Source organism: Sciurus carolinensis, chromosome 4, assembly GCF_902686445.1.
Source record: "Sciurus carolinensis chromosome 4, mSciCar1.2, whole genome shotgun sequence".
Lineage (NCBI taxonomy): Eukaryota > Metazoa > Chordata > Mammalia > Rodentia > Sciuridae > Sciurus > Sciurus carolinensis.
In genome coordinates this window covers 172,898,158-172,915,694 of record NC_062216.1, presented here as the reverse complement: position 1 = coordinate 172,915,694, position 17,537 = coordinate 172,898,158, and the positions used below count along the sequence as shown (strand labels likewise).

At 58.0% G+C, this 17,537-nt stretch overlaps 1 protein-coding gene across 1 annotated transcript in view; it reads right to left on the bottom strand.

The window, feature by feature from the left end:
• Fbln1 (fibulin 1) overlaps positions 1-17,537 on the bottom strand; it is a 74,915-nt gene that overhangs the window by 7,544 nt on the left and 49,834 nt on the right. The window contains exons 15-16 of the mRNA XM_047550729.1: positions 11,220-11,362; positions 9,247-9,378 (exon numbers count right to left, since the gene is read on the bottom strand). Of these exons, the coding sequence (XP_047406685.1) occupies positions 9,247-9,378; positions 11,220-11,362 (275 nt within the window). The remainder of the gene's footprint in view (positions 1-9,246; positions 9,379-11,219; positions 11,363-17,537) is intronic.

Here is a 17,537-nt window from a genome sequence, read left to right as displayed (position 1 = left end):
AGAAGCACCGCCCCCGCTGCCCCTTCCCAGCAAGTCTTCCCTCCACGGGCTCCAGGGGCCTCTGAGATCCCAAAACCCGTGGTGGATCCTCAGTCCTCATCTGACAAGGCCCTGCCTGGAATCACCGTCCCTCGGTGTCCAGAGCAGCGTGACTCCAGGGTCACCCACCGTCCCTCTGCTGCCAGCCCTCGTCCCCAACCTCTGACCAGCTGGGTGCCGGCTGGGCGGTGGCCTCTTCCCCCACCCTCTCCCTCTGGTGGCCTGCAAGTCCACGCTGAGGCTGTAACCAACTCCAACCTGTGCTCAGACTGAGGTCCACAGCAGCTTCTCCTCTGCCCAGCCTTCCGGACCCAGCCTCCCCACCTCAGTTACCACAGCTCCAGTCTTGAGTCTGTTCAGACTGCAAACCACATAGCCCGCTGCCTCCACACCCACCCTTGAGCCAGACCTGGTACCACCTTCCAGTTATGTCCCAAGTCTGCCTGCCTCTCACCTTCCCAAGGGACCCAGGGGGTCAGACGCCATCACTGTGGCCAGGACCATTGCAGTAGCCACTCAGGCACCCATGGAGAGCCTTTGAGGTGTTAGCCATTTCACTCCTCTCCAAACCCTTACGTGGCTCCCACCTCCCTTGCTCGGTGGGAAAGCCAAGGCACTGGTGTCCCCCTAGCCTCAGTCCCACTGCCTCGCCGGGGCCTCTGCTCCTGGCTGTTTCTGGCACCGCAGGCTCAGCCCTGCCTCGGGGGCTCTGCATCGGCTGTCCCCCTGCCTGACACACTCTTCCTCCAGGCTCCCACCTGGCCCGTCTCCCCAGCAGCTCAGCTCAGAGTGTGAGCTGACCCTCCACCCACACCCTGCCCCCCGTCCCCCGCCCCCCACCATACTTTGAGTCTGCTTGTACGCGCTGGAAGGACGGGTCCTGACCTAGCGATACACATCTGCCCTGATCTGCTCGGTTCCTGCCACAACCCACAGAGCAGGGCCTGTGGGCTGCTGTTGGGGAACGAGACCTCCCAGGGTGCTGCCAGGTACAAGAGAAGGGGCAGCAGACGCCATGTGGGTGAGGCGTGGAGGGCATCCCGGAGGAGGGGGGGGCTGGCCTGGGCTTTGAAGGATGAATAGGAGTTTACCAAGAGGAAAAAGAGGTGAATGTCATGGCTGAAGTCCAGGAAGGGAGAGGGGCCGTGAATGTGGGGAGCGGGCAGGGCCGGGTGGGTGCAGCAGGACAGATGGGGGAATGAGGCAGGAGAGGGGGGCTGGAGGAGCCAGCAGGCAGACCTGGGCACTCCTCCAGGTCTGGAGCCTGGGCGACCCCCAAGCTGGGCCTGGGGTCACGCTCCATTTGCTCGAAGGGATGCAGAGAGACCCGGACAGACAGATGGACAGATGTGACTCCCTCTTCCAGAGGGGAGGAGCAGGTAGGCCTAGGTGGAGGATGTCTCTCCAGCCAGACGGCAGGACAGAGGGGACAGCGCTGGCCGTGGGTGCTGGGACAGCCACTAAGGGGTTTCTGGCGTCTGGCTCTAGGAACCGAGTGGCTGAGCACATTTCACAGACACATTCCAGCACGTGGCCGAGACCAGAGGGCGCTTGGGCGGCTCAGCAATGTGCCCCCGAGACCCTGAGGCCAGAGGGAGGTGGGGAGGGGGACGGCCAGGCGAAGCGGCTGTGTGTGATGGAGTCCAGGGCGGGGTGCTGGGTGCAGGGGGCTCGGCAGGCAGCAGCTCAGGGTCCAGGACCCGCAGCTGGCCTTGCCAAGAGGCCACTTGGAGGGCCCGTCTGTGTCATCCCTGGACTCTGCCCACCTGGCCTGCCCAGGGATCCCAGTGCTGCCTGATGGCAGGATACCCGCCACCTGCGGGGACCAGGCCGGTCAGGCTGGGCAGGGGACGGCCATGCAATGACTTCGGGTTGAGGGTACGTGCTCCTTGCCCCTTCAGGCCCTTCTGCGCCCCCCAGGGGACGCCTGTGCCCGACTCTGCCCTTTCTCCTGCAGCCCACACCTTGTCCTCCAGAACCAGCCACCCGGTCCCCAGCCCGGCTGCAGAGAGTGCCACCAAGCCCTCGGGGCAGGTGTCCCCAGCCCGGCCTCCTCCCATCTTCCCCCCAGGTGGCCTGCAGAGCTGGGTAATCTGGCACCAGGAAGCCCCCACACGGCTCCTCCCGCAGGGGTGGCGGCTGCAGGGGCCGGCCACACCCACTGACCTTGCAGCCAGGTCCTGTGCTGCCCAGAGGGGCATTCTTGTGCATGGGGCTCCCCCTCCAACCGAGGGCCTGACCACGTGCATCTGGGCCCCAGCAGGCCCAGGGCGGCCAGTGGGGTGGCCAGGCAGGACAGGGAGCTCCTGAGGCGGCTCTGTGCACCTCAACACTGGGCAGCTCGCAGCAGAGGCCACACCTGCCCCCTGAGGAGTCCAGCCCCAGCCCAGGCTGCCCAGGGCACACCAGCTGTGTGATCTCCGCGTCTGCATCTGTGAACTGGGCCGGGTGACCCCGTGGTGGCACTCTGGAGCAGTAAGAGCTGCTGTTTCAGAGTGGCAGCCATCTCTGCCCCGTGGGGCCTCCTCCCCACTAGGGACCCTCCTGTCTGCCCTCCATACCGCCAGCCTCAGGGCGAGCCAGGCGGCAACCCCTCCCAGGCCCAGTGGCTGCCCATCACCCTGGAAACCACCTGGCAGCTGGCCAGGGCATGGCCTGGGCGGGAGGGCTGTGCCCCCCAGAGGAGAGAGGCGCCTAATCCCTGAGTTCCCCGGGGAGCCGGGCAGGGCCGGTCGCTCATCACCCGCTGGGCATGGCTGCACGGTTGCCGGGTGGAATTTCTGCCTGTCACTCGTAACGTGTGCCGGCCCCGGGCCAGACTTGCCCAGGCAGACTGCGGGGCAGGGTCAGCAGGCACGTTTCACCCCTCAAGAGGCAAAGGCTTAAAAGAGGTGGTCTGGACCCTGCTCTCTGGGACAAACCACGGTTAAAGCCAGGTGGTTGGGCAAGCAACGCCTTAAGCCTTGGCGAGGTCTTGCCTGATCAAGGGGAGAAGGTACAGCTGGATGAGTTTTGTTGCTCACAAGCCTTTATACTGGGGCCTCTGGGCACAGTTGAATAGGTTGTGCATTGCACACAGCCTGAGATGTGAATGGCACCTCCTAGGGTTTCTCAGTACACAATGTGTTCAACTGTACATGGCAGCCCTGCCACATACCATTGCTATTTCCTTCTGATGTATTAACAGGGATGCAGCCAATCCCTAAAAAACAAGCACTTTTAGCCATGGAACTCAGATGGCAGGATGCTAGGGAAGCTGGTAGGCTGCTTCTTGAGAGCAGGATGTGTAGCCTGGGTATAAATCTATTCCCTGGCACCCAGTGCCCAGTATGCCCTTCTTGATAGTTCACGGACGGCAGGACTTGGGAGCCACAACCTGCCGCGCCCTGCTTCAGGCCAGGTGAGACTCCCGAGGTTGTGCTGTTAAATAGCCCATCAAATGCCTCCCAGGCAGGCGAGCCCCTCAGCAGCCCGGCACCTCCCAGCCTCCCTGCTCCAGCTGACGGCTCCTCAGGGGAACTCGGCCCCCACCAGCCCGCCAGCTGCAAATCACTCCCCCCAGTGGCTCCCGAGCCCCTTGACGACCCACTGACGGGGACTCTGATTCTCTGGTAAATACACACCTGACCCCCAGCCTCAGCACCTGCAAGGCAAGTGCTGCCCCACTTCCCTTTACTGGGAAGAAAACCGAGGCTCAGGTAGGCTACCCAACTGCCTAAGGTCACACAGCAAGAAGCAGAAAACCCAGGATCGAACCCAGGATCAAGCCCAGAACAGCTCACCCTGGCTGCGGAGACTCGATCCTGTTTTGCCCTGGAAAGGGCCACCTCAGCCGCGGTCACTTTCCACAGGGTAAGCTTGAAATGGGTAACAGCCCTAAGCACTCACGGATGAAATTAAAACGCTATCAATGCAAAGCGCTTCGGCTACTCTAAGCGGGGCGGGGTGCTCGGACAGCGTGGGACTGCTCCTCAGATCTACAGGCTCCAGCGTCCCGCAGATGATGCTGGAAGCGTGAGCTGTCCAGCCCCGTTTTGTGGAAGAGTTCTGTGTCCATTTTGTCCGCCTGGCCTGGACTCCCTGCCGCCCCAGCAGTTTCCAGGTCCCTGCCTCCTCCCAGCTCCTCGAGACGTCCATGCTGATCTCGGCCTTATACAGCTGCCCCCAGGCGGCCACCTTCCTACAGGACAGCAGGCTGCAGCCCCACCGACCAGCCCCGCTGACCCCGCACCCTGCCTGGACCTGCCCTGTGGCAGCTGGTGCTGCACAGGAGGCTGAGGAGCTCGAGGACGGTGGAGCACAGACCGTGGGCCTGGTGGGAACTGCAGGTCCGCCTCGCTGGCACCCTGACCTCCACTCAGTGGAGGGGCCGTTGTCTGAGGCTGCGTGAGGCCCTGCCGCCCGGTGCTCCTGGCAGGGATGGGTGTGTGCACGGCGGCCTCACAGCAACGCTGCCAAAATCTCCAGATCCTGTCGCTGGGCGGCCTCAGGCGGGGACGTAGGGCCTGGCCTTGGTACTGCGCCACCGTCCCTTCTCCAGACCAGAGCAGGAAGCAGCCCAGAGATCCAACGCCGTGCCCATCCACTCTCACCCCTGGGAGCACACACACCTGAGTGCGCGGCCACCCACACCAGCCCCACACCCACCAGATCTGACGGGGCCGCCCAGACCAAGGCGCACGGCTTCTCAGACATGCGGCTTGCACACCAGGACCATTTCTGGTCAGGGAGGGTCCCTGCCCCCTGCCCAGCCTAAAAACGACTTCCCTATGGGGCAGGCACCCCCGCATCTGCCCAAGGGGTGCTGCTCTGGGGACCCCGAGGCTCAGGGTTCTGGGGCCCCTCCAGGCCTTGTGGGCAGATGGGGAGCAGGAGGCGTCGGCACCAGCCGGCGAGGATCCAAGAGGATCTGCAGAACGCTGTCCTTCCCGAGCCTGGCAGGCCTGGAACCTCACCTCGCACATGGACATAAAGGAGGAATTTACCCATGCGGAGGGCCGGGACCCAGGACAGGGGGCATCGTGACTGAAGGACAAGCTTCACCACAGATCCTCTCTGGCCAGGACCTGGACAGACTGCTGCCAGCAGATGCCAGCTGGCACAGACCCCAGCCTGGAGAGACCGGAGGACAACGGGGCTCCACACCGGCCTTCCGGGATGGGAAGCCCTGGAGGGGGGCGGCCCCCGGTCTGACCTCGATCCTCACTTGCACCGCCCACTACCTGGTTATTGATCCCTGGCACGCGTGTTCCCTCCTGCAAGAAGCCCCCACCCTGGACTGCTCCAGCATCACGTCTGCGTGGTCACAGCGGCTTAAGGAAAGCTAGGAGACTAACTCCGCAGTCGCCACAGCCCCGGGGATCAGGATTTGGTTACTCCAGCTTCCAGGGGCTCTAGCAGGAACCTCAGCACAGCCAGCTCTCAGCTACAGAAGCAGAGAGCAGCAGAGAGCAGCAGCGAGCAGCGGGGCTCAGGCCTGAGGCGCCCACACCTGCTCCAGCCCAGCCGCGGGCCTTCCCTCCCACCCGAGGCTGCTGTGTGCAGGGTGTCACCCTGTTGGTCACCAGGAGCTGTTACCTGAAGGGGTTCTCTGAGCATCCGGGTTACAGCCTGCACCCTGCAGAGCCGAGAGTGACCCCAGAGACAGAAGAGGAAGGCTGCGTCCCAGAGCACCTGGGCCCAGGTGCAAACCAAGTCTTCGTTCTTCATTGACAGCAGGGAGAGAGGAATGCAGGGGTGCTGTTGGGAATAGCAGCCGCCCGCGCAGTCCCCGGACCCCTTGGAGCAGGCTTCGAGATTGCATTAGACGAAGCCCTGGCCCGTCCGTGTCCTGGCTGTCTTGGGGCATTAACCTCCTGTGACTTTAGGGGGGTGAACACTCTGGCCATGGGGGTCTGAGGCTTGTCCACTGGTGATTTTCCTGGGATAGTCACTTGGTTCAACTTGACACCAGCCCAGAAGGCTCCCGCTCTGGAAGGCTGGGCTCCAGGTCCATTCTGGGCCCAGCGCCAAATGGCCTCTGCAAGCTCTTGTCCCTCCCGGCCCTCGTTTCTGCTTCCCTGAGTAGGGGTCACCCCACTCACAGGGTGTTGGCAGTGACGAAATGTCAGCTCCTGTGCCTCACGGCTCACCAACCACCCTTCCTTCCCACGTGTGGAGGCTCAGCTGGGCCTTGCCTCCTCCAGGAAGCCCCTGGCTGGTGCCCAGTGTCCACCCAGGGCGTGGCCTGGAGCTGGCAGGTGCCCCTGCAGTATGCTGCTGGTGGCAGAGCTGCCTGGCAGTTCTCCAGGGACTCAGGAGCCTCCCAAGTCCCAGTGGGGAGCAGCAGACGGCAGGCCTCAGTGGCTCAGGAACACTGTTCCCCCTCAGCCGACACCGAGCTCCATTCTAAGATGGTGCCTGAGAGAACTGCTGCGCTCAGAGCGAGTCTGGAGACGTCCTGGCCTGTGGTTTTCAGTTGCAGGCTCACGCGGTCAGTTAGATCCCTTCCCTCCTTGGCCCAAGGGAAGGGCTGATGCCCCGGTCCTGGCGGTGTTGTGAGTGGGCACGAGAATGTGGGGTGAGAGCGCTCGATGGAGGAATGGACCTGTTCCCAGGCTGCTTGTGCCCGGCTCCCGTCCAGCAGAGAACAGTCGCCCGGTGGACGGTCCCTGAGCTGTGTGCCGGGGCTCCCCCAGGGCCTAGGAAGCTCCCAGAGTGCACAGAGGTGGTTCTGGGCAGAAGAGAGGACGGAGGCGGAAGATGAAGGTCCCAGGGAAGACAGCCCCAGCAGGGAAGTCGGAACCCGGAAGCACAGGGACAGAGGCAGCCAGAAACGCTCAGGAGACACCACCGGGTGGGACCTCCTGCAAACAGTGCAGGCGGGAGCGGCCAGGGCCCACTGGCAGGCCGGCTTCAGGAGGAGCGGTTCCCAGGGGCTGGGCTGGGGCCTCCCCCATGGCCCAGCCCAGAATTCCAAAGACCAGGGCACCCGTGACCAGGCGCGGTGAGGGGAACGGCCGCTCTGTGGCTGTTCCACATTCCATTCCCAGGAAGCCCACTGCTGGGGACCTGTGTGGTCACCTCACCCACCCTGGGGGCCACTCACAGCCTGCCTGCCCCGAGTCACTGGGAGAAGACTAGCAAATCCCCATCCCTCTGGGCCTCGGTTTCCCTTCTATGGATGGGCTTAGGGGAGGGTCTCCAGGAGCCTCGCAGCTCTAACGGGCTGGGATGTTCTGCCCCAGTGGACGAGAAGCCCAGAATCGGCAACTCCCAGGGAGGTTCTGTCTCCGATGCGGATGTGACCAGAGACGGGCGCTGGGTGCCATTCCGGGCCTGCTGCCTGACCTCCTGGCTCCGTCACCCCAGGAAGGATTTAGCTGGGAGTGGAAGAGGCAGAAATGTCCAGGGACCCGCCGGGGAGAGCCCTCACCACCAGCCCCCGGCTCTGGGCCCCTGGGGCAGACCTGCTTCCGCCAGGTATTCTGAGTGTTTATGAGGCGGTCCTGCCAGGAGGCAGGCGCCGGGGCTTTTATGCACCTCTGCGTGTGCAGGGCCAGGGTAGGTCAGCCCAGGTGGGGCTTGGGAAGGGTGCCGACATGGAAGGAATGAGCGGGTGGACTAGGAAGGTCTGTGCCGGCAAACGCTAGGGTCCCCAGCACCAGGAGCAGCCCTGGGGCTGGGGTCTCGCCACAGCCACACCTGCAGGTCAAGCACAGGGCAGGCACGTGGTGGGCTGTGGGCCAGTGTCGGGGTGACCAACTCTCCCCAGTGAGGCAGGACGAGGCCTCCACCCTCCCTCTCCCCATCTGCCCACATCCCTAGCCAAAAGTTCTCTTCGTCTAAACCCTCATTTTACCATGGGGAAACTGAGGTCCAGAGCGGGCAGCGCCTCCAGTTCGAGCAGCCAGTTTTATGACTGCTGACAAGCAAACTGCACCCCGCTGGGGTCCCGGTGAGGGCTAATGCGCCATTAATTGTAATTAACTAATTATTGCTGCTGCCAACTAGCGGAGGAGGAGGCTGGGGGTGGGAGCCCCAGAGGACTCAGTCATGTTTACAACACGCAGACCCATTTAAGAGCTCGTAAAGTCGCTATAAATGGCTCTTTGGCAACAGGGGATTAACGACTCCTTTCTGCCGTGGCCAGTTTAACAACCGTCAGGTTTGGGGGTGGTGGGGGTGAGGTTCTAAGGTCCAACAGCGCCACCTGGAGCCCACATTCCAAAGTGTCCTGATCCAGTCAGGACCTCAGAAACCCTAAACTCACATCCGATTCCCAAAGGGGAAACTGAGGCCCAGGTGAGGGCGGGGAGTATCCTCAGCTGCTTAGAAAATGTTCATAGTTCAAATCCAAGTCCAAACCGGCATGTGAGACTGTTCCCTTCCCTATGAACAGACATCCCTTAGGCTGGGACCTTCAGGAGGGGTTCGTGGATGGCAGGAGGCATGTTGGCCAAGTGCTGTGGTCCGACTGCCTTTTCAGAGGTGGTTGACCCAGGGAGGGTTCTGCCCCGGCCCCCGAGAGAGCAGCTGGCCTTGCACGGCCTTCCCATCCAGCCGGAGGGAGCTTCACGCAATCTCCCAAGTCCACGCACTTTCCCTCTGGGTGTCTGCTTTGCCATTTCCTGTGCCCAGCTCACCCTTCCCCTTTTACCAAGTCCTCTGCCCAGGTCCCTCCTCCACAGAGGCGTCCTTCAACTGTCCTTGCCCTGGTCTCCTTTGTGCTCCCTAGACCCCCAATCTCCAGGGAGGAGGAGCAGAGCTGCACACGCAGAGGGGCTCTGACCAATGGGCCCTGGGGGAGCAGACAGACTAGGCTCAAGTCCCAGAGTGCCTGTGGCCAAGAGCGAGCCCAGGCCCTCCGATTCTTCCTTCACTGTTCCTCCCACTAGACCCCAAGAAGAAAAACCCCATCAGCTCTACCGACCCAGGGACTGTGCTGACCCAGAGCAAGAGCGCCATTCACGTGACAGCCCCCTGTTTTACAGGTGGGGAGATGGAGGCCAGGAGGCTGGGGCACAGCCAGGGCAGGTTCGGCCATGCTGGGCTGCGTCTCAGGCTGAGACAGATGGGAGCTGCAGGCTGGCCCTGCAGGACGGGGAGCACTGGGTGGGAAGGACACTCGGAGGCGGGCTGGCGGGTCCAGAGAGGTTTTCCTGCCCAATGGCACAAGGAGGGGCCGTGGCTGGCTCATCGTCAGCGTGCCGAAGAGGGGCCACTCACCCACGGTCATGCCGTCCATGTAGCGTTTGACGATGTCGAAGGAGTCCCGCAGGTTCCCTTCAGTTATGTCGAAGATGATGTCAGCCTGGTTGGCGGGATACAGCGGCGTGACGGCCCGCAGGAAGATGATCTCTGCAGAGAGGCGTCTCGTGGGGAAGGGCGTGAGGCTGGGCCCACCCCAGACACTCCCCCAGCAGCGAGGACCTAGCACAAGGGCCTGTTCACAAGGCGACGTCACTGAAGCGGCAGGCGCCCTGTGTGGGGAGGCGGAGGGTCCTGGGCCTCACATCCTGATCAGTGGGGAACCCGAGGTCTGGAGAGGGTCTGGATGGCCCCTGAGACCGGGCAGCCAATCACAGTGGTGCCCGCACCGAGCAGTAGCTAGTGAGTAGTTACAGATTCTCGTGAAGCAGGAGAGGGGTCAGGAGGTAGATGAGGACACCAAAGGCCCGGCGGCTGGCTCCTCCTGCGCACAGCCACTCGGGTGAGACAGACCACTCCGGCAGGCTGGGCTGTCGGGGCTGGTCCGTGTCTAGACCCCGCGAAGAGACCAAGACACCCCGGCCTGGGAGCTGCTGGGCCCAGAGTCCACCGTGGCTCCTGGTGGTCTTGGGGGAGTCCTCCCCGGGCCTCAGTTTCCCCATATGTAAAGGAGGCTGTTGGGTGACCACCAAGGTTCTTTCAGCACTCACGCTCAGGGCCTAGATTTCTGGCCCAAGATGCTAATAGATGTCCCTAGCCACAACCAACACCCTGCAGGTCACTAGCCCCCATGGCAGCCCTGGGTGGAAGGGCCACGAAACCGGCCGTGAGGGCGTGGGAAGCGTTGGCGTGTGTCTGGTGACCCGCCATCGTTTTGCCCAAGGCACATGCCAGTCAGGGGCCTCCAACCTGAATCTGGGCCCCTGTGAAATACTGCTCCTTCCTTCTCTGGAGGGATGAGCCATGGGGAGGGTCTGGGCAGGGACTACAGCTAGAGGCAGCTGGGCCCTGGGGGTATCTCCTGTCCTCCCAGAGCCCGGCACGGCTCTCCCAGTGTCAGCACCAGGGGTTGCGCTGACCGGCTCCATGGACGCCTTCCGTGAGAGGAAGGGTCTTTCTTATCATGGTGTCCTGTCCCCAGAGCCTCACACATGGGCTCAGTGAGCGTCTGCAGAAGGGTCTAGTGACGGTGAGTGCCCTGAAGGCCAGGGCTAGAGACTCCACAGTGGCAGAGGGTGGCCGGGGACCCCACCAGCGCAGGCACAGGGCTGCACGCCCAGGAGTGAGGTCTGCAGAGCAGCGCTCCAGCCTTCGCCGGGCTCCGGGAGCACGGGCCCAGCCCTGCCCAGAGCAGCGAGCCGGGAAGGCAGGTGTGCAGCACGCCAGGAGCTCCCTGGAGCGTGGGGGCTCGGCGTGGAACGCTTCTGGTCTAGCTCCTCCGCCCACTGTCCCCGTCTCCAGGACCATGTCTCCACGTGCAGATCTGATCAACCTTTCAAGGCCCCCAAGGCCTTAGGGTGAAGCCCCAGCTCCAAGTTCAGGCTGATCCGTGCGGATCCTTCAGCCCTTGTCTTGCCAGGTGGCTGCCACTCCAGCCAAACAATGTGGCTTCATCCTGGAATGCCCACACTGTCCCACTCAACTCCAGACCTCTCAGTTGTGACCTGCTATGCTTGGTGGCCTCCTTTCTCCTTCTCTGCTTTTTACCAAATCACCTCTGAGCCACCACTTGGGCCCCAGCACAAGGTCACTTCCTCCCAGAAGCCCTCCTGACTCCCCAGAGCTCGGCACAGAAGCCACACTGAAGCTATGTGCACAAGGACCCTGGACTGAGGTCCAGGCACTGGCTGGAATGGCGGGTAGATGGGGAGGGGCAGCAGTCGGGAAGGGTCTGCGTTCAGCCCCAACCGCACTTTCTGGGGCCCAGCTCTCCATCCAAGCAGAGGGAGGCCCTGAAGGGGACCCTGGAGCCCCAGACCAACGCCACTCACCTTCAGGACGGGTGAACTCACGGAAGGTGGGCAGTGAGACGACAGTGTGGGAGATGGTGTGCACGGGGTCCCGCATGCAGGCCACGTGGGTGGGGCGGCAGGACTTGATGCAGCGGACGGTGTCTGTCTTCTCTTGGCGCAGCCTGAGGGGAACCACAGCACATGAAGCTGATGCGAAGTCAGGACCTCAGCTCCCACGGGGACCAAGACCCAGGAGCAGCAGCAGGTGGCCAGGCCAGGGTGCAGCTGGCCCGAGGAGGCTGCAGTGGAGAACCGTGTTGGCCCCGCAGCCTGGTTGCTCTGTGGTCCTTCCTGCAGATGGTACCTGGGCCTGAGCACTGGAGGCCCCTCCGGTCCCATCTGCCCGGCTGCCATGGGCACAGCTTTGAGGCCTGCCGACAGCACCACCGAGCCTCGGTCTCCATGCTGCCCAGTGCGCTCACTCACTGCTGGCTCAACAGATGTGTTCTGAGTGCCTGCAGGGTACCAGGTGCTCTGGCACCAAGCGAGCAAGGGACACAGCCTCCCCACCCCTGGGAGCCGTGGCTGGGTGAGAGTGGGTCACAAGCCTGCACAAAGTGCAGAACTCAGTGCCCAGAACAAAGGAGTTGAACCCATAGCATCATGTGGTAGAGAGGCTGAGTCACAGGCCTACACTCCAGGACTGCTCTAGACATGCTCCTAACACCTCTTTATCATAAAATAGGCAGATACAAAAGCTACCCCAAAGGAAGGTCTAGCTCAGTCAATTATGATGAGGCAAATATCCTCACCCATGTCAAGAAAGAGGACTTGGCCAGGTGTCTGTGGCTGCCTTGTGTGCACCAGACCAGTGTGAACCCTTCTGTCCCACAAGCAGCCCCCAGTTGAGCCCCAGCTGTGGGTTTCCTCACAGTTTTATGGTAGCAGTGTGCATCTCCAGACCAGCCATCTAGGCCTGTTCATGAACAAGGGCTTGCTGTCTTTTAAGTTCTTTCTCACCTATAGGTTTCCTTTCTAGCCCTTATTTTCCACACAATTTATCTGTTAAAGTATGCAGTGCAGGGGGGTGTTGTGGCTCAGTGGTAAAGCACTTGCCTTGCAGGTGTAAGGCACTGGGTTCAATTCTTGGCCCTGCATACAAATAGATATAAAGGTCCATCAACAACTAAAAAAAAATTTTTTTTAAAGTATGCAATGCATCTGAGCTGCAGAGTCCTCTGCAGCCTGGACCTTGCCGCTTGCTTCCTCAGAGTACGGTCCAGGGTGTTCCCTGTCCTCTGGATTGCCTGCACACTGGCCATTCACCTGGTTTCTTTAAAAGGTTCGAGGGTGGTGCGTCTTCCCTTGAGGCGCACGGGATCTGGTACCTGGCACCCTGTGATGCCCAGTTATTGATGCTCAGGGCCAAGACCACTCATTCATGGGGGATTGAGGATTATTGTTGGTGTATCGCTTCATTCTTATTTACTGGTTGGTATACTCTTGTAAAGAGTTGGCTTTCCCCACATGCTTCCCTGCTGCTTGGTTACCAGGAGGTATAATTCGCAGAGGAAAAGCAAGACCAATTTGATTCTTTCCTTGTGTTTACCAGTTTTCAGGATCATGAACTAACTTTCATCATTCTCCAAACACATATAGACACACAGACCAGTATAAACTCATGATTTGAACCAATTTGATGAGACTTGATGCATTGTCATTATTATCCTTTGTTAAAACTCAAAATTTTCCATCTTTGACCGAAGGGAAAATGGCTCCTGGGTCCTTTGGGCCTGGTTCTAGGGGTCCTTAAAGCCTTCTGGCTGAGAGGACAAGGTGTCCAGCCTCATCTTGGACTTTTACTGTTCAAGAACTGGACTCAGTCATTGCTCCAAGAAGTCTTGGATTCATTTTTTGTGTTTTGCAGAAAATGATATTTCAAGGCCACAACTGGGATACTACTGATGCCCAGTGCCACTGAGTTGGTCATTGTTCCTAGACCTTATCAGTGGATATTTTCATAAATAAAATACATCAATTTAAATTTCCAATTTAAAATAAGGTCACATGGTTTTTAGTTTAAGCCTTTCCCCATGTCAAAAGAATCTTCTTTGTTTTACATCAGAATCCCAGTTCCCAAGGACACAAGGGTCTATCCCATAGACCCTTGGGACACAAGTAACTATCCCATAGTTACTCATTTCATTTACCTGACATTTCACACAGTAGTCTCAGAAAAAAAAAATACTGAAATTACCATCACTAACATAATTACTGAAAATAATTTCTTTATATATTTTCCCTCTTCTGCTTGGTTTTTAAATAGATGCACTACTTCTGGATTGTCTGAGCTATGTAACAATTTATTCCATACTCTTTCCCATGTAATAGTAATTTAGTTAGAATTTTACAAATAATTACATGTTCATTGCTTGCGTGTTCATAATAGCTTGTGGTCTTTGTATATAAAAGTCAGTTTTGCTGGGTATAAAATCCTTGGCTGACATGTTCTTGAGTATCCTAAGTATGCTATTTAATTTTCTTTGATGATGATAAATCTTTTCCCTTAGAAGTCACTTGCTTTGTCCAGATGTTCATGTTTTTCTCCCTTTTATTTAAAGTACACTAATTTTATGAGAATATGTCTTGGCATTGGTTGTTCTAGGTTGACAGATATTCTCAAGTCTGTGGTGAATTCTCTCAGTATAGAATTTCAAATCTATTTTTTTAATTTATGGAAAGTTTTCTTGATTTATCACTTGTAGTGTTCCTCCTCCTTGTTTTGGGTTTCTTTTTCAGAGACTCCTATTATCCATATGTTCAGTTTGCTCTGCATATCTTGAATATCTGTCACTTTTTCTCCAAGCCTTCTTGAAGCATCATCTTGTTATTTATTTGTCTTTTGATTTTTAAAATTTTTGGTTCAATTTCTGTTTTTCCTAAGTGTTTATTAACTTTTGTATTTCTTCTAGTTTAGTCTTCCTGCAGTTATTTAAAAATATTTAAAATTATGTCCTGAGTCTATTACTTCATTTCTCAGTTCATCCTAATTCTAATTCACTACTTCTTCCACATTTTGATCACTTTAACACTTTTGGTTTGTTTAAAAGATAGAATATTAGACTTTTGATATGCTGTGTGAATGTTTTTTGAATGTGCTTTCATGATCCAGAGGGATATCATTCTGGTCCTGATTATTTGCTTTTCTTATAACAATTTTATATATTAGTTTGCTAGAATTATCATAACAGAATATTGCAGACTGGGTTTAAACAACAGAAATTCATTCTCACAGTTCTGAAGTCATAGTGTTGGCAGGGTTGGTTTCTTTGGGGCCTTTCTTGGCTTGTAGAAATCTGCTTTCTTGCTGTGTCTTTGCGTGGCTTTCCCAGAGTCCTCTCCACATAAGGACTCCCTCTTTTGACCCTATCTCTAAGTGAAGTCACATTAAGAGATACTGGAGGTTAGGACTTCAATGTATGAATTTTGAGGGTGACACAGTTCAACCCATAACATTTGTATGAAGTGTCATGTGCTGAACTGTGCTCCTCCAAAAGAGAAATACCGAAGTTCGAGCCCCGAATGCCCCAGAATGTGGCCTTATTTGGAAGTAGAGTGAGTGCAGATTTGATTAGTTAAGATGAAGTCATCCTGGAATGCAGTGTAACTGATGTCCAGGAGAAGAGGGCCACGCAGATGCATAGGTACTGACAAGGCCATGCAACCGCGGTGGCAGAGATGAGCCCAGGAATGCCCAAGGTCACTGCTGGGCCACAGTAGCTAGAAAGGAGTCCTCCCCTCCAGGGCAGGAGAGCCCCTACAGGTTTTAGATCCCCTACAGGATCCTGAACTTCAGGCCTGCGGAATCATGAGGCAATACGTTTCCGTGATTCTAAATCACCGGTTGGTGGCACAGAAACTGTGAGCAGGATTTGGCCTTGATGGCTTTGGTTGGCTGTCTTTATTGGAAATTAGTTTTCCTGGGATTTTAAAAACGGTTCAGTTCTCAGGCATTTTTCTGACCTCGCAGAGCTCGCTAGTGTGCTGCTCTGGGCAGCTCCCTGTCTCTGCGACTTTCCTCTCCAGAGTGTCTGCTGTCACTGTCCTGCCCAACCTCCCGTTCCACTTCAGCAGCTGTGCCTAGCGCCGCCATCACTTCCGGCCACTGCATCTTCCCAGAGTCTCCGTGCCACGTGTTGCGTTCGCTATTTCATCTCTCGGCGCTCTGCGCCACGCCAGACTGCCTCCTCCTGTCACTAGTAAAGTGTCCTGCTCTGGAACTGGGGCTCACAGAACGGGGCTGACACCCAGAGCTCCAGATGAGGCCCAGCAACACGCGGCTCCCAACTGTGTGGCTGTCGTCCCGGCTGGCGAGGCAGCGCAGGGCAGGGCCCAGAGCACAGGCCCTAGACAGGCTGCGGGCACTGGAAAGCCACCAGATGCCAGCACTGGGGTTGGGGCACTTCCTTAACCTCTCTGCACCTCCAGGTCCCGATGTGACTTGGGCAGGTACTACTTGCTTCCCAAGGCTGCTATGAGGACGAAATGAGTCAGGTGCTGGGGACAGTGCCCTGCTCGGGGTTAACTGTCACCATCACCATTGTTGCCAGGATGACAAGCACTGTCCTTATCTGGTCTTGGGAGTTTGACTGACAACAGTGACACAGTCAGAAAAGCCAGGTCTCGGAGCCAGAAGTATGGTGGCTCCGCGTATCAGTGACCTTGGACACCCCCGAGCCCCAGGGCCCTCAAACCAAGAAGCACAGGAATATTTGGTTACCTTCCAATACACACAGAAACCACCACCTGCACTCGCCAGCCTCCTGCAAGAACCAGCCTGTGCCTCGTGCGTTAGTTCATGGAATCATCAAGATCACCCAAGAGGTGGGCCTGGAGGCTCCGGAAGGCGGATGGCTATTCAACAGCCCGGCCTGGTCAGTGGCATGGAGGAGGATCAGACTGCTGCTCCTGCGTTTTCCGTACATCTGGCCTCTCAGCAGCATGAGCTAGGAACGTCACTCTACAGCCCTGGGAACCGCAGGGCAGAGGTCAGCATCCGGCACTCAGATACCACCTTCCCACCATGTGCACTCAGGGCCCGGAACAGACCAGGCCACCCTAAAAGGTCGGCAGTTCCACAAACAAAGGCAAGTGAAGCTGAGCTGAAGAGCTGCTTGGTGGGAAGACGGTGGAGAGGATTCCGGCAAGCCACATAATGTCACGGGACGGCCTCTGAAGCCCCCGGGGGTGCCCATCTGCACAATTCCGTGAACATGAAGGCAAAGTGCTCCTTTCGGCCTGAATAATCTGGACCATGATGATGACTGATTGGATAAAACAACCAAATCCCTCTCGTGCCCTGCTGGCTTCAACAAAGAATACACTGGAACTACGCCTTGGAAAGGTAATCCGTCCCCCTCCCTCCAAACTCTCCCCATAACCATCCGTTCACCCACCCATCCATCCGTCCATCTGCCTCTTTGTATGTTCATTCAGATAGTGACTAAGCTCCTTCTTTAGTAAATATTCCAAAGGTGCTGAGAATAAAGAAGTTAACCAGATACAATCGCTACGTTCAAAAAGCTCACCGTCCAGTGAGGCCCACAAAGGTCAACGACAAGGCAAAGGGCTAGCGCTCTGATGGGACGCTGGGGCAGAGCACAGAGCAAGGAGGCTTCCTGAGAGGGTGGCCTTCGAGCTGAGTCTCGAGAAGAGTGGCATCTGCTGTGGACCATGGCTAAAGCCATGGGAAGGGCAAGGAGCCCTGCGGGGCCAGAGCAGCCTCGGGCAAGCTGGGCTGGAAGGGGCAGAGACCGGGCAGGCAGGGAGCGGCAGCCTATTCCAAAGGAGTTAGACTTCATGCACGAGGGAAGAACACCAAGGAAGGTTCCAAAGAGGACCGGCCCCGTCATGACCAGACTGTCCTCCAGGGGTCCCCTGCTGCAGCTTGGAGACTGTAGCCAACCCAGCTGACACCATCAGAGGGGTCTGGGACACTGAACGGGAGGCTGGAGACACAGGGCCGGAGGAGGGGCTTGTGCTCCCTCGGGAAGTGAGCTCCGCTTCTGTGCAGGCAAGGACTTGATGCCCGCTGTCCTCCCCGCTCGGCTGCCAGCCAAGCCACCCCCCTTCACAGCCATCAAAGGAAGGACCCCAGGACCCTGCAGCGTCCTCTCAATTCCACCGAGCTGTCCTGCTGGCCCCCTTTGGGTTTCTGCTTGGAAACAGTGTTGGTAGTCAAAGCCACAGACACCCTGGAGGGGTTAGCAGTGTCAGTGGAGAGACACTGTCCCCCCATGGACATAGCAGTGGACACGGACAGAGCACAGACTGTGTGCTGGGGCGCTTGCCAGGAGC